At 46.4% G+C, this 15,958-nt stretch overlaps 6 protein-coding genes across 7 annotated transcripts in view; 5 read left to right on the top strand and 1 right to left on the bottom strand.

Annotated features, from left to right (window-relative positions):
* LOC131271470 (adenylosuccinate lyase) overlaps positions 1-15,958 on the bottom strand; it is a 331,885-nt gene that overhangs the window by 158,633 nt on the left and 157,294 nt on the right. The window lies entirely within an intron of this gene.
* LOC131259736 (uncharacterized) lies at positions 235-2,525 on the top strand. Its single transcript, XM_058261315.1, has 3 exons — positions 235-264; positions 330-2,379; positions 2,443-2,525. Exons 1-3 carry the CDS (start codon positions 235-237, stop codon positions 2,523-2,525), a joined length of 2,163 nt encoding a protein of 720 aa, XP_058117298.1.
* LOC131271460 (MICOS complex subunit Mic60) lies at positions 3,363-7,125 on the top strand. Of its 2 annotated transcripts, XM_058272897.1 has the most exons (6): positions 3,363-3,536; positions 3,850-4,001; positions 4,103-4,302; positions 4,370-5,575; positions 5,825-5,845; positions 5,988-7,125. In XM_058272897.1, the coding sequence occupies exons 1-6, from the start codon at positions 3,492-3,494 to the stop codon at positions 6,611-6,613; spliced, it is 2,250 nt and encodes a 749-aa protein (XP_058128880.1). In that variant the 5' UTR covers positions 3,363-3,491; the 3' UTR covers positions 6,614-7,125. The 2 variants fall into 2 exon arrangements, with proteins under 2 accessions (XP_058128880.1, XP_058128881.1); XM_058272898.1 differs by lacking the exon at positions 5,825-5,845.
* On the top strand, positions 7,295-8,717 carry LOC131271480 (thioredoxin domain-containing protein). The gene is made up of 5 exons (XM_058272925.1): positions 7,295-7,551; positions 7,612-7,936; positions 8,008-8,169; positions 8,244-8,369; positions 8,444-8,717. Exons 1-5 carry the CDS (start codon positions 7,422-7,424, stop codon positions 8,655-8,657), a joined length of 957 nt encoding a protein of 318 aa, XP_058128908.1. The 5' UTR covers positions 7,295-7,421; the 3' UTR covers positions 8,658-8,717.
* On the top strand, positions 8,916-9,645 carry LOC131271484 (ribonuclease P protein subunit p20). Its single transcript, XM_058272929.1, has 2 exons — positions 8,916-9,241; positions 9,313-9,645. The coding sequence occupies exons 1-2, from the start codon at positions 9,023-9,025 to the stop codon at positions 9,643-9,645; spliced, it is 552 nt and encodes a 183-aa protein (XP_058128912.1). The 5' UTR covers positions 8,916-9,022.
* LOC131271488 (transmembrane protein 203) lies at positions 9,708-10,305 on the top strand. The gene has a single exon (XM_058272932.1). It carries the CDS (start codon positions 9,708-9,710, stop codon positions 10,161-10,163), a length of 456 nt encoding a protein of 151 aa, XP_058128915.1. The 3' UTR covers positions 10,164-10,305.

Raw genomic sequence — 15,958 nt, 5'->3', positions numbered from 1 at the left:
TAATAAAACAATCCCCTTACATAACAACAGTTTTCTTTTGAAAAACACACTTGAATACAATTTTTTTATTCGTCATATATTATTCAAAATAATGAAGATTTTTAAGTTCAAATCCAAGCAATCGTGACACTGTTTTTAGTTTAGTTATTTTGGAAGATCATTTGGTATAGTTTACATCTTTAGACAGTTTAAACAACGCAGCACGAAAATTGTTACGTCCGCAAAGCCGTGAAAATGCAATTACCCTGTGAATCACGTTCAAATGTAAGTTAAATTGAATTGAAGTTAGATAAATAATTCATCCGAATTGGTTCATCCTTGCGAAACAGCATGATCAATTATTGGCCGTGTGGAAGATTTGCGAAAAAGTGCGCTCAGTGGTTCCGAAGGACCTTCGGTTACAGTTTCAGCGAGAGGATGTGTGCCACTCCGGAACGATTCCCTTGTACAAATTTGCGAATATTCTCCAGTGTTTTGCTGCGGAGCCGTTGAGCAAGGAAGAAATTTGCAAACTGGCACATTACTTCTGTGCTACGAACGGAAGGACTTCCTATGATCAGTTTTGCGACGTTCTATTTCCGGACGCCAAGGAAACTGAATCATGCACCAGTGCCCCAGGAAACACGAGTTCGGACCTTCTTTCCGTGTTCGAACACCGGAAACTTTCCCTCCTCCTGATGTCTATCGCTCGTGCTTTGCGATACCGGGATCACGTGCTACTACCATACTTCGAAGACTACGCGATCGTCACAAACTCCGGAACGGAATGCACATTCGCTTATGCCATCCGTGTTCTATCGTATCTGGGCGTGACGCTGGCCAGAGGCGACAAAGAATTACTTGCAAAACGTTTTACATCCGATGGCCATACGTTCGACTATGGGGCGTTTGTGGCAGAAATCGACCAGCTGTTCCGTTACCTCGACCGGCATGATGGAGCACTCGATCGGGTAAACGATGATAGTGCGGTTCCAGCAAAAATCATTCAAACACACATGACTCAGACTCATCGGCCTGAGGTTGGAACTGTTTCCCTAGATGAAATTATCGGTGCAAGATCGGCATTCCATCCCTGCTTGGAACGTTCCCGGCAGGAGTACGACATGCAGGAGCTTATTCTTCGCATCCAGCGACATCTGTGGGAAGGCAGGATTGAGGTAAGGAATTACTTTCAGCAGTATGACCTCTTGCGTTGCGGCTGGATCCCTAAAAGTACGTTCATACGCTGCCTGGACATGATTGGACTGTCTCCACTGCATCGTCTACCGTTGAGTGAGAGGGAAATTAAAAAGCTTTGTGAACGTTATTGCGACCCGAAGGACCAGCAGAAAATTTGCTGGACACTGTTTGTGGATGAAGTGAATCGTACATTTACAGAGGAATCGCTCGAAAAGGGATCTTTTAAACAAGTTGAACGCCCACTCACAGCGATGGCAGCCTTAGTTCCTCCTGGAAAGCGGGAGTTAGCCGCAGATGTGCTGAAGCAAGCAGAGAAGTTGGTAGATAATTTGAAGGAAAAAATTGAACGCGAGCGAGTTCTGATCGAACCAGTATTTAAAGACTTCGACTCCCATCGTAATGGCCATGTGAGTTTCAGCCAGGCAAGGAAAGCTTTCTCCATGTGCGCGATAACACTGAAGGAACAGGAAATGTTCCTTCTGGAAAAGGTTTACGGTGATTCGTTTGGATTCCATTATGGACAGTTTTTTAAAGATATTGGCTTAACTGCAATATCGTCCGGAGAACAAGAGCAATTGTATCGAAAACTGAAGGAAACTATCAACCTGGAATCCGTAGCACCGGAACCAGCGTCTAGCGAAAAGGATATCGTCTGTGTGCTGGCCAAAGTGAAAGCTCAAGTTGTGCATCGCTGCCTTCGGCTGGTGAACTTCATGCAAGGATTTGATCCCCTCAATCACCATCGCATCACCGATGTCCAGTTCTGCCGTGGGCTTTCTACAGCCGGACTGCGATTGACACCGAATGAAATGCAGCTACTGTGCGAGTTCTTCAAAACTCCGCTTTGCGAAACAATCGATTATAAACGCTTCTGCGACACGATCGCCGAGGTTGATTTTCAACCGTTCCTCGAGAAGGCACCCCTCTTGGTACCGTGCCGCCATTTGCCTCCACATGAGTCGGCAAAAGATGTGCTCAATTTTGAAGAACGAACCATTGCGTCGAAAGTTTTGCAGAAGCTTGCCCGCCATGCAGACATCGTGTCTAACCTTGGTTCTGTTTTGAAGGATTTCGATCCCCAAAACGTGGGCCACGTCAACCGGAACCGTCTATTGCGAGCACTAGCCACACGTGATCTTCATACGAGGATATCTAGCCGTGAGTTTGAGGTGTTGTGCAAGTATTTTGCGGTCGAAGTTGGTAAGAGTACAACGAAACCAATTTCTTTTCTTTTAAATAATTGGAGCATTTGGTCATTTCTAGGATGTCGGCAGGAAGTCAACTATCGCGCCTTGTTGCATGCCTTGGACTATTTGTACGCGAACCGATTCATTCATCCATTTTAGGAGGATTTTTATTATTTAGGACAAGAAAACAAAGAAATTTGTTAGAAATATACAAACAAATTAAATCGTTTGTCAATCGCATCCGTAAACTGGTAGTTTTATTGTTTATTGAAACTTATTTTTGTGGACTATTTTAAATTTTCATTTTAATTGTTCGTATAATTTTACCCGACTTTTAGCCAGTTTTTGAATTAAATAAACAAAACTTTTCAAGAGCTATCAGTCCATTGACAGCTACGGTCGGATTCAATCCGAGTCTTGCCAACACTAGCGCGAGCCCTTTTTTCGTACGGTGTAGTGGTGGGGAAACTGAATCCCTACAGTGATTCGAATCTTTCGATTCAAATCCATTCTGAGATCCGGATTTTAGAATCCGAATCCCAATCCGTCATATCATACATGCTCATCTAATGCCGATTTTTCATATGATGTTTTTAATTCAATGAATGATTTACATAAGAATATCAGTATAGTTGACATCATTCTTCTAATTGTATTCAAACAACACGAACAATTTAGTCCTTTTTGGGAATATGCAGACTAACTGATTCACCCGACTAGCTCTTTTCCACACAATTAGTTTTCTCAAAAACTAGAAAATATGAAAAGATCTATTGTAGAGCAAGCTTGCCTAGGTTGTGTGTTTTGAAAGGACTTTTCATTTGAGGGGTCACATGTACAAATCGGTTCAGCAATTGTAAAGTTACTAACAAATTTGTTATTTCAGCAGAAAATACGTCCGTACCAACAAGGTAAAGAGACATGAAAAGCTGTGATGACCCCACCTCTAGTTCTAGTAATCTTGGTACGGTGCTCTACGTTAGTTGCCGGATCAGGTGTACGTGCTGAGCTGTGTGGTATTTTCTGCCACCCGACTAAAGGCCACAAAATACCAGAGGAATCCCCAGGCCAACGAGCTAGTGGATAAGCAGAACTCTTCGACAAGCCCAGGACCGACGCCGCAGAATGTATCGTTTGCTGGTGCAGAAGGCGCTCGCGAACAATTCGAAAGTACGTAGGATCCGAGAAGGATGCAAAAGAGCGTGTTATGTCATAGTACACAGCGGATGCACGGGTGATACAGATTGTTATCACGGCAATCGTGTAATACTGGTGCAGCGGTGTTCGGTGCAGCTGAAGATGCACTTGGGCTACCTTTATCCCCTGCTTCCAAGTGATTAATGCCGCCCTTTGCCGTAGCTGAAGTATCCTTCCTACCCTCCCAGTTACGGCATTTGCGTGTGACGATGGAGGAGTGTTTATTTTTGTTTAGTTAAACAGTGATCTAATCGGTCGGAATCGTGTGTGTATATATTTCTTTCAGCGACCGTCCGCCCAACTGTTCGCCGCTAGCCGATCGTACAGTGGGAGCGCGCGAGGACCCCATCTGCCACCGTTTCAGGAGGCCGGCTTCGGTAAAGTTCTAGTTGTACTTTCTCCCCTGCTGATCGGTGGAGGCGTCGTTACATACGCAAAGTGAGTGTTCGCTATAGTCAGATGCACGATGATAAGATAAACACAAAAATCACGATCAGTGAAGACTCCGTTCGTAATGTTGCTTGCTTCCCGCATTTCAGGTACGATAATGAATTCCGCAAGACGCTTATTTCAAACGCACCGGCACTCGAGCCGGTTTTGAAGGTGCTGCTGCAAGAAACGAACCCGCTGGATGATGTCACGAAAAAGATGGATGAAATCAGCAAGACCATCAGCGGATACACTTCCACCGTGACCGGCTTTTTCGGAGGTGGCGAGGAGGAAAAGAAGCCGGAAAAAAGTGAGCCAACATGCAGCAAGGGCTGTTGGGAATAGTTGTTATTAAACATGTTTATCCTATTCTGCAGATCCCGATCTACCGCCAATCACGAGATCCAAGTCGGTTCATGTTCCCGTACCTGCACCTCCATTGGCGAAGCCTGAACCAACAACTAACCTCGCAGAGAAAGTACCTGAGGCACCGAAGAAAAAGGAAACGCCCGTCAAGGCGCCCACCCCGCCGGTGTCCGCCACTAAAGCCAGCCCGGCACCAGCTGCTGCTGCTTCTGCTGCGGTCGCCGCAACAAAGGCGGCACCAGCGAAACCGGTACCACTGACATCCGGTACCGAGGAGGTACCCAAATCGATCAGTGATCTTGAACAGCAGGTCGATGTGGCGGCAACGATCGCCATCAAAGAGTACGGCCGTGCGGTGGAGGTGCTGAAGTCCTACACCGAGGAGGTGCGCAAGGTTGTTGATGCGTCGGTAGAGAAGCTGGACGGATCGAGCTGGACAACCCTACGCAACCGCACCAGTGCCCGTGACACGGCGCTCCAGGCCGCCGAAGATGCAGCCGAACAGGCGAAGGCTAAGATTGAAAAGTTGCACACGCTGCTGAACAGCCGGGATATCAAGTGTTCGGACGAGCTGAAGGATAAGGCGAAGCAGAACATTGCCGCCTATCTGGAGCATCTGAAGAAGGCAAAGGACGAAGTGTACGTCGCACGTGATTTGGCGGCACTCGGCGAAAAGTACTGGAAGCGGGTCGAAACGGCACGTAACTACTTCGTCGACGAGATGGAGTCGCTGTTCCCGGGCATCAATTTGGCCGAGAAGAAGTTGAACCTTCCGCAGGACGAGCTCGATCTGTTCATCCTGCACGCGTACACGCAGGTGATTGCGCACCAGAAGGAACTGCAGAAGCTGCAGATCGAGGGCGACCAGAGCCTGCGTCGGGCGCTAGAGGCGGTCCGAGGTTCGGACCAGAGCGAGGAGGTTAAGGCACGCCTGGAATACGAAATTGCCAAGGAGAAACGCCAGCTTAGCCTGCAAAACCAGAAGAAGCGACTGTTCGATCGGGCCGAACTGGAGCAGCAGATTCGGGATCAGATGAAGCGACAAACCGAGGCACACATCGACCATCTGAAGGATGCGCTTACCCAGAAGGAGGCGGAAATGAAGCGCAAGTTCCATCGCGAGCTGGACGAGAAGATCACGACGGAACAGGCCGCGTACAAGCTGCAATTGGCCGCCATGCTAGGAAAGTTGAAGGGAATCAATAATGCTCTCGTTGGTAAGTGTTTGCGAACGTTTTTTAATCGATTTCGAATTATGTCCAATGACAGATTTTCGTGTTCGTGTGTGAGTGTGTGTTTTTTCGTCGCTAACAGATTTCCGTGTTCTCTTGCTCTTTTTCTCCCGCGAAACGCACTGCACCACTCATCGCCTTTTGCGGATGCGTAAACCATTTCCCATTACACGTTTTTCATTCATTTGTGCCGCTCCGTTTAATGCTAAAACATGCGTGTGCTAACGAGCGTAGAGATCGATACTGAAATGAAAGGTATATATGATCTTCTCCCTTATTATACAAGAAAAGATGCATGTTTATAACTAATGTAACCTCAAACATGTTGCCTACCGGTGAAGTTAAATACACGTGACCTTTATTAATCTGTTATTGACGATCTCTGTCCTCGCGCTAGCTCATGCCGACGCCGAAAAGAGTGCCCATCAGGCGCAAGCCCTCTGGGGAGCCTGCCAATCCCTGTGGTCATCGATTCGCAGTGGTCAGCCGGGTAAATCGTGGCGCGATCAGCTGCGCCCGCTGAAGGACGAAATTGCCGCCGTCGGTCGGGCGGCCGAGGGTGACGAGTTGGTGGACGTCGTTCTGAAGGGGCTCCCGGAGCGAGCCAGAAATCGTGGCGTGTACCCCGAGGACGCTCTGCGCGAACGGTTCATCAAGGTCGAACAGGTGGCCCGTCGCTTGGCACTCATTCCCGCCGAAGGTGCCCGTCTGCCGATGTACTTCCTGTCGTATCTGCAATCCGCCCTGATCGCTCGCCCAGATGTTCCGATCTCGCAGGACGAGCTGGAGAACAAACCATTCGACTACAGCAAGCTGGACACGTACGACGTGCTGAACCGGGCGCGGTATTGGCTGGAACGGGGCGATCTGGTGAAAACTGTCCAGTACGTTAATCTGCTCCAGGGTGCCCCGAGAAAGGCGGCCCTGGACTGGCTGAACGAGGCACGTTTGCTATTGGAAACCCAACAAGCTGCCAGCACACTGATGGCCCATGCAGCCGCCAGCGGAGTCCGTTTCCTGTAAGCCGACTGGTTTGCATTATTTGTCACCTTTTTTCCGCCAGCTGAGAAAGGAAAGAAACCCCAGCCTCCTTTGGTGCGGACGAATTGATGCTGCCATCCCCCGGGGGCAGAGAACGCGTGCGCCAGACTTTGTTGTTTGTGTTGTCTGATTCGATTTAGGTTTGCTTTGCCGGTAAGGCGACGGAAAATTACAAACGCCATTCGGGTATCAAATAACTTAGAACAAGAGCAAAAGTATTTTACCGTTTGTTTTCCCCCCGTTGGTTTTGCCATTAAAACTAATGTCCTGGAAACAAACTTTGTTCTTACTATTGGTGCGTACTATTTGGTGATTTTAAGCAAATAAAAACAGGAGGGATTGTAATTATTGAAAGAGGGATTGGAATAATGCGACTGCAGTGCTTGCTTGTGGGAGTGCATCAACAATATTCGCAATGGAATAATTTGGCAAAATTTAATGTAGGCAGAAAAAATTGATTATTTAATAAAACCAGTCATTTCACATGGATTAATGTTCGCGTACATTTTTTTTTCAAACAGGGAGGTAATTTAGAGAAACCGATTTTTTATGTTCCCTTCTAACTGTACTTTTTCCCACAATGCCTGTTCCGTGGAGATTTGACAGATCTTTGATTCGTGTCAAACATATCGTAAATAGCAACATTTCTTCGCCAGAAACTTGTTGATCGTGGTGATCGACACATCCATCGTTAATTCTGTGATATTTGCACAAATGTTCTTAACTTACCAGTGATAATATATCTTGTTACTGTCGGAAAACCTTTCGCGACACTTTCGTCCGCATAAAAATGCTTCGATTTACGCTACTTACGTTGTTCGCCCTCGCCGGCATTTGCCGTGGGTCAAACTTGGAGACTGTTACCGACGATGAACTTGTGAAGAAGTTTCACAGCCACAACAACTTCATTGTGCTCTTTTGTAAGTAGATATCGTCGTGAAACCGTTTAATCTGTTATTAATTGACTCACCCGTCTTCAGCCAAACCGAACTGTGGGGATTGTGATAAATATGAGGAAATACTGACCAACTTGAAGCAGGAACTGGAAGACAATTTGGAAGCACATGCCATCAAGGCGGTCAGCAGCTCGATGGTGCGATTGTACAGCCCAAGCAAGGAACCGGCGGTGGTTTTCTTCCGCCATGGCGTCCCACTCTTGTACGATGGGCCGGTAGAGGCAGACGCTCTGATCGGCAAGTTGGTGCAGAACAAAGACCCCAACGTGAAGGAACTTTCGGACGAAACTTTCGAGCATCTCACCCAAGCTTCCAGCGGTGCCACAACTGGCGATTGGTTTCTGATGTTGTAAGTATTCCAGAGCAGCGTTTGATGCATTCTGGATTGTTTTTTTTTTATAATGATTTTTATTCATTTAGCTACACTACGAAATGTGTGGATTGCCAACGTCTAACGGCGGTCTGGGAAGCGGTGGCAGCGGATCTGAAAACACGTATGAACGTGGCCCGTGTCGACAAGGACGGGAAAGGCAGGGAAACGGCTGCACGGTTCCATGTCAAGAAGGCTCCCGAATTTATTTTGTAAGTTGCTGCGATCCTATGACTGAAACATGTTAAAAAAAAATTAACATTATGTTTGTGTCTGCTTCTTTCAGCCTAAGACAAGGGAAATACTACCGTTATGAAATCACCAAGTACGATATCAAATCGTTTGTAACATTTGCTCAGGATTGGTACAAGAACGCCAAGGCTGAGAGGGTACCGGTACCATTATCGCCATTGTACGTTGATACCTTTCAAAGATATGATTGTACGTATATAATATCATTATTTATTTTTTTAAATTCTTTTACAGCGATAACCTTGTGGAATTGGCGGTACAACATCTCAAACAGTTGCCTGCCCATTACACCAGACTGTACAACAACTATCCATATGTAGTATACGCGTGTGCCGCTGGATTGCTGTTCATCGTTGGTGGCTTTGCTCTGGCCATTATTCTGGCTATTATCACACGTTGCAAAGCTGCATCGCGAGTGAAGAAAGAGACGATCAAGAAGGCAAAGTAAATGTACAATATCCTTGCTAAATACATTAATTCAAATTTCACAATGAAACAAATACATTCATCTCATAAAACCATTTTAAATAAAATATCTTGAGTTGAATTATTCTTATCACTTCTGGTTCGCCGGTTGAATAAATGGAACACAAACGCGATCGTTTTTGTCCATTTGAATCAAGTATTCTCTCCCTTTGTGAACGCGCCGCCAATGTGGCATGACAGACCTGTCAACGAAGTAAACAAACTAAACAGCGTGTTGGATCAAAACATTCAGTTTTCGGTGCTCGTTGCACGAATTTCTTTGGCCGTCCTATTATTGCCAATGGACGTAACTGGCCCCGTTTAGTGAAGGATCTCTTTCGGAATAGAATGTCCAACGCGGTAGCTAGTGGCGATGGAGCACCGTCAGTGAAAAAGTCTGAAGGAAAGTCTCAACGTAAGCCAAGGAATCCTACGCAAGGTGGCGGTTCCGGAAACGGCAGCTTTAGCCGCAAACCATCCGATCGGCACAGCCTACACAAGCGTGTCCTACCCAAGTATTACACCAGGGAGAACGATATCTACGTTACGTTCAATTCGGACTTTACGGTAGGGCACGAACCTTGCCATCCCACGGAGTCGGTTTTGAGTCAACTTTCTGTCCTTCTTCTGTTTTGCAGTATCAGTTCAAATCCTGTCTTGACATCCTCAACTCCCAAATCGGCGAAGTGTTCCTGCACTGTACCGGACGTGCGATTAATCGTGGCATAAATCTTGCCCTCCGAGTGAAGTCGGAATACCCGGATGCGTTCGAGTACGAGGTGAACACCTCGCAGGTGGCCATCACCGACGATTTGCATCCACTGTACGACGAGGACGATTTCGCGGTGCAGCGACGCATGAACTCCTGCCTACATATACGGATATACCGTACTGCTATGCTAAAACACGCACCGACGAGCGAGACATCCGTTCCGGCTAGCGAGAAATCCGAGGATAAGGCAGAGCGGTAAACCAAACCCCATCCCGTACTGTCCCAGAACGATACGAAAGTAAAGCACAGCATTCATACATCATGTCGGAGGAGGTAGAAATTAAGACATACTTTAAGCTGGTCGACGTTGTGAAATGGATTGGCATAACTCAGTTCGAAATATTGGTCAACTTGCTGGCTTTTTTGGTGTTCACGATAATGCTGTCGTTGAAAGCCTCCAGCGGCGAGCTCGCCGGACCGCTGACGGCCAACGAGTGGCTGCTCCTGTTCTCGCCCCTGTTCTGTGGTGACTTCTGTAATGCTTACTTCTGTATCATCGTCGGCATTCGGATGTACCTGCACACCAAGCATCGGCAGGCCATGCACCGGCTTGTTTGGAGCATTCCGTTCCTGCTGATGACGTCCGGGTTTAAGTATTTGGTTTGCATGAAGCTATCCGGGCAGATTCAGCTCGAGTACAGCGAAGTGTTTTCGCCGATTTTTGTGCTGCTGCAGATGATTGCGGTGAAGGCGTGCCAGTACAACCAACAATCCTGATCAGACGCCCCACAGCCCCGCCGGGAGCTGCTGTCGTTTGGTAATGATGTCGTTCTCGGAACGATAGCTATGCAGTAAGGAACACGCTTTCACGTACGCTTGTGACCCGTATCGGACTGAACACGAATAAATTGAGCATCAAATTTATTAAATGTGGTAAGCATAAAATATTTTACACTTTGAAAGAAAATGATTCAAGATTTCTTAGATCAATTCATTATGGTTGGGGATGTATTAACAAATTCATAGTTGAATAATTTTTTACATAAAGTGTAGGACAACACTTACATATACTCTTTTTTTGTTGGAAATATTTAGTTTTTAATAAGCTTTCTCATTATTTTTCAACAGTCATTAGAATATATTTCTTTTAGCCGATATTAAACCGATGTTAAATTTTAGAAGTTTGACCTAGTTTTAGTCTAGTGGAACTCTAGAAAAAGTTTAATTTTCAAATCAATAAAATAAATAAACACGCAGCAAATTGGCACATTACAGAAATAATATCATTGCAAAAAATTAAATCAATTACGAACAATCTTTGCTCAGCCACATCCGACGGGTATTGATTACCGACTTTCTCAAAACAGGGATAATTTCAAACAGTTTTCATGGCAAATTATTCCTCGATTTTGTCCCATTCGGCGATGAGCGGCGCAAAGGCACGACGGTGCCAACCGAAGCCAACATTGTAAGCGGCGAGCAAAAAGTAAACCACCGCCAACCATTAGAAACCCGTTTCTGGACCCGTGTCCATCTGGATGGACTCTCTCCTTCGTTTGCGTTGCACATGGTGGGCGCAAGTGAAAACCTTTTCAGTCAACGAAAGGCTTGCGTCGAATGGCATCTTCAGAAGTGGTCAGCCGAACACACAGGTCCCATTGGATCTCTGGTGGATCATGCTGGTTTCTTATCTAGCGCATCTTTCGTCTGTGCCGCTGTCGCACAGGGTGGATAAATTTCTCCACTCTGAGCAAACGCTTACCGTCGGTCGAGAGGGTTGGGTGCGTTGGGTAGAGCTGGTGGCTAATGAAATGGCACGGTGGGGCCACATATTTGTACAGGTGATCCAGGAATGTGCACGTATTTAAAACTCCTGATGCAATCGGGACACAAGTAGGCGAGCTGTGGTAGCAAATTTAATTTTGTTTATGTATTCCGTTGCTCCTTTTCTACACGCTTCGAGCTTGGAAGAATATTCATGTTCTACCAATTCCTGATACTAAAAACTTATTTGTAATAATAATGCAGAAGGAATTTAGAAACCAACGCGTCAGGAAAGCTGGAACATAATTTTGCTTAGAACATATGGACACACTCGAGCGCGTCTGCTGTTCCCGGAACAATCTCATCGGAAAGCTCATGGAAAGCTAATGAGCCGTTCTAAATTACCATACAAATTCCACTTCGTGTGTTCCGGTCCGATTTGGGCCAATTCGAATCGAATCGCAATGTATATGCAAAAAAAAAGGCAACGTACGACCACTTTGGGAGTTGCCGCCCCGTGGTCCGCATTCCAACACGTGGTGAAATGAGCACCGATGTCACTTCCTCCACTTCGGGTTTTTGGCATGCCCCCACACCTGGCCGGCGGTCTTTCTATTGGGGATGGACGGTTAGTTCCTAGGCGCGGTTGACCAACACGTTTTGCCTTTTTTTTTTTGCACATCTGGACCAATAGAAATCGAAAGCCAAACGAAATTCGATCGTGTTCCGTTCCGATTCGATGGGAGAAAAAGTTTGGCTTTCGGATTCGGTCCGTTCGATAAAATCGCGCCACAAAGTCGTCACCGGACGTCGGAATGTATTGCTACCAATGTTGCGCACGGGGTGGGCACGGTGGGTGAGGTGTGGTGGCCGATTTCCATTTCACTATTTAATCCCTTCCTGCACGTACCAAGCCTGCAAGCAGCCCGCCCGTCAAATGCGAACCCCGAATATGGGCGCTGCGCTGCCGTGTGGGTCTGCGACTAATTTTCACCACTTTGGCCGCAAGTGGTTCGTGAAATTGAAAGTGAAATGAAATTTCTCATCGTTGCTTCCGGGCATATACTGGCGGCCGATTGGAGCTTGCCCGATGCCCGATCGGGCGGATGCATATTTTCGTGCCGTACATACAACGATCCCCACGTTTTTCGTGTCTGGAGCGAATCCCCTAGGAAAACATCAATCTTATTGTCATCATCATCATCATCACCATCACCATCAGCATAACCAAAGCTGGCCCAAGAAAAAGAAATGGCATTTTGATGAAAAGGATTATGAAAGGTGAATGGATTCGTCATTTTTTATTTATTTGCCCGACACAAAAGTCCGACCATCAAAAATAAATTAAAAAAATTTTCAAATGTTTTTGTATGTACAGACAATTAACAAAATGTTGAAAAATTATACTTTTGGTGGCAATGATAACGATAAACAAAATAAATAGGTGAATAACATAAAAAAAAGAAAACAATATTTGCAAAACTATTGTTATAACATTTAAATGGGCTTAAAATTTCATTTTTAAATAAGTGCAAAATAAAAGTCAAATAACCAAACCGAAGCAGAAAGTCGGATAGTAAAAGTCTTTCATATAATCACAACGACGCTTAAAGTCGGATTGCACAAAACTATCGAATGCAAAAGTGGAGACACAAAATGAACCGAACAAAAGATTCAAACGCAGCGGGAAACGCTTAATTCAACCGGCCATCCAAGCAAATGAAGCACCAAACATGAGGCGAACGTACCTACCACCCCGCCTTGAGCATATATCGCCCATCGACCCCATGTGTGTATCCCGCTGCAGCAAAGAAAGCCACCCGTATTTAATGTTTCACCTTTCTCTTTCGCGATTTCAAAACCACCGTTCGTCTTGAATGGCGTCCGACGCGGGCATGTGTGGTTTTTTAGTTTTGTTTGATGTTTTTTTTTTGGTCCATGCTCAGGCGTTATGGCTTTATGCTGCCGCGGGAACGAGGTGCGTCCGATCGGCCGCATACCAGCACGTTGTGACGTCTTGCTGGGGCTCGGAATTGGCGCCCTGGTCAGCCAACTCCTACTAGCCGCAACCTTTACCGCTCGGTCGTGATGAATGGCACTATCGTCAGGCCAGAGCGTAGTGTGTGCAACTGAATGCATTTACGGTGATATGATTCCCCCCTCGGAGGGGGGGCATAAACTGTGCGGTAAGAGATCTTCACCGCCTTCGGCAATCGGGAAGAGCGAGCAGACGATGTTGGTTGGTTCAATCACGGCCAGTGGCTCGCTCCTCCGAGGGCTACACTCCAGGGCCAGGATGCGGTCGAAGTAGAAAGTTTCCAGACCCCCCGCGGGAACGAAGGACTGCCATCGTTTGCGGGCCTTCCGCGGATCGACAAATGACACTCCGGTGGGCGCGTGATGAGTGTTTGGGTATGGTGTTAAGATGGATGCATTTTATTACACCACTTTTTCCTCCCAAACATAATACGACACCTAACCAAACAGGGTGTAGGGAGCCTCCTTAGACATCAACAACTCGAGGTTTTGTTTGGATATTGCTATTCAGCGACAATTTTTTGAGCTGGCAAGGAGTTTTGGTTTGTTTTGGATAAGTTTGATTTCACTGTGTTTACAGATATAATCTAAACCTAATAGCATTAAACCAAAGTCCCCCATTTTCTGACGTGAGAAAGTAGATAGTGACAACTTGTAAGTTTTTTAAAGGTTTCATGGTATCCAAAACATTTATAGCTTCAAATATCACATTCTCGATTCATACTCGAATTGTGAAAAGAGTAATCAAGGGATGCTTCCTTTTTTTCTGCGATCAGTTATCGCTGGACAGGCTTGATAAATCATACCAAATGTTTCTTTACCATAAGAGAATGTTCCGTTATTGTTTGTACCGTTTGTTATTGTTGTTTGTTCCGTTTTATTATGATTCTTTTACATTAAAATATTATTGGAATATTATTTAAACCTTTTTATTTACATTATATTTTTTAATATTCGTATATGCAATACGGCCAGGCCGTTCTTTCTGAAAAATAAATAAATAATATCTTTTAATATTTGTCACGTGATTAATATAAATCACGTACAGATTTTCGTCAAACCTAATTTTATGATGTTAAAACAAATAGTCGATAACAGGTATAATTCTCTTCCAGCAATAATTATTTCAAAGTAATTCATTTACCCTAACATACCTGAGCCTGTCGGTACGGGAAAAAAGGAAATCATCAGTTTCGGTACCTGTCGATGATGACGATGTTGACTATGCCTTCGTCCCTTGATCGCCCAAAAGGAAGCAGTTCGATGGAAAAATCTAGCGAAACTAATCGATGGCCCCTTTTTTCGATACGTGGGAAACCTGTCCGAAGCTACCTGTTCGGTGTGCTGATCCGCGTTATCAGTGTTGGTGTTCTTGTTGAAAAATGTTACTCCCGGCGGACCCGATTTCCATAAGCCGCACCTTGCCCTGGCGCTGCGGCCGATCCTTGCCGCACTGTCCGCAGCATCAGCTGTATGTGCGTGCATAAAACTGAAGCGAGAAACCTGCCACAATACGCCCGACTCTCTTCCCGAGAGATGGAGAGTTCTGTTTTCCCGCGGCGGGACTATTGAGGCAAGAGAGAAGGAATCCTTCAAACACCACCCTCCCGGAGGGGTGTGCGTGCTTGAAAGGGGACACGGGACACGAGAAACGGGATCGGCCAACAGCCACATTCCGGCAACAGTTACTCACTTCACTTCATCGTGCGATAGTTTCACTCGAACGACGGCAGAAAACGGGTTTTTCCGCGGGGTCGCACACACCGAAAGACAACGTTACCTAGGTGTGTAGGTGTGCCGTACGGTGTGCACTTGCGTGTCCGCCTCCGAGCAGCAGGGTTCGCGCACCTTAGTGGTGAGTTTTGGCAGCCGAGTGGTGATTTTCGCTCACGATCTCCCGCGAGCCGTCGACGAGTGTCTTGAGACGTTGAACCTGCGCGTACCGATGCGGGTGTATTGGTGCCACCCCCGGGGTAGACCACACAAAGCACAGGGGGCCCGGAGGAGGGCAAGGGAAGGAAGGCAAGCTCGCGAGCTTCGCCGGGAGAGATGCGAACGGAGAAACTCGAGTCCGCGGCTCAGTCGAGCAGCAGTGGCCGAAGATGTCGGACTGAAGATTCAGACGAGCGCTAAAGGTCCGTTTGGGTTTCCCCGTTTTTTTTTATTTGTTAGTTTCCTCTTTGGTGTGTGCTTTCGTTCGAGTTGTGTGTGTGTGAGTGTGTGGGTTTCCACCGCGGTTTTTTTCGCTTATCTACCGTAGGCTTCCAAATCGTTTTAAATCGGGTTTTCAGCTTTTCTCCTCCACTTTTGGGGTTTGTTTCCGTTGGTGATCTAGTTCATGTGTGTGCTGAATGTGTTTTCCGAGCTGAACAACCATCGGTTCGATTGGCGATAAGCACACAACATCCGGCCAATCGGTTCCTCTTCCTTTCCGCTTCCAAACGGAAGTTGCAAACGGAGGCGAGGTAGAATCGAGGCGGATTTCGAGAGTTGTGTAGGAAGGAAAACAGTTCCAGGCGTCAACGAACGTCGTTTGGTGGCACGCTTTTGTGGGCCCACCTGTGTGTTTGTGTGTGTTTGTTTGTGTGTATGTGCTTTTCCCCCGCTAGAAGAGGAATGTGATCTCCCCGTCCATCCGATCGCCGACAGGGGGTTCACACCGAGGATAATTCTAATCGTGTTCTTCCAGTTGCAGTTAGAGCGAAGTAGTGTGCGAACGAAACAACGAAACACAACCCCGCGCTTACAGTGACCCTTTTTTGCAGCCAGCC

The sequence above is a fragment of the Anopheles coustani genome, chromosome 3 (assembly GCF_943734705.1).
Source record: "Anopheles coustani chromosome 3, idAnoCousDA_361_x.2, whole genome shotgun sequence".
Classification (NCBI taxonomy): domain Eukaryota; kingdom Metazoa; phylum Arthropoda; class Insecta; order Diptera; family Culicidae; genus Anopheles; species Anopheles coustani.
The sequence above is the reverse complement of the archived record's forward strand: the minus strand, read 5'-3'. Positions and strand labels throughout refer to the sequence as shown.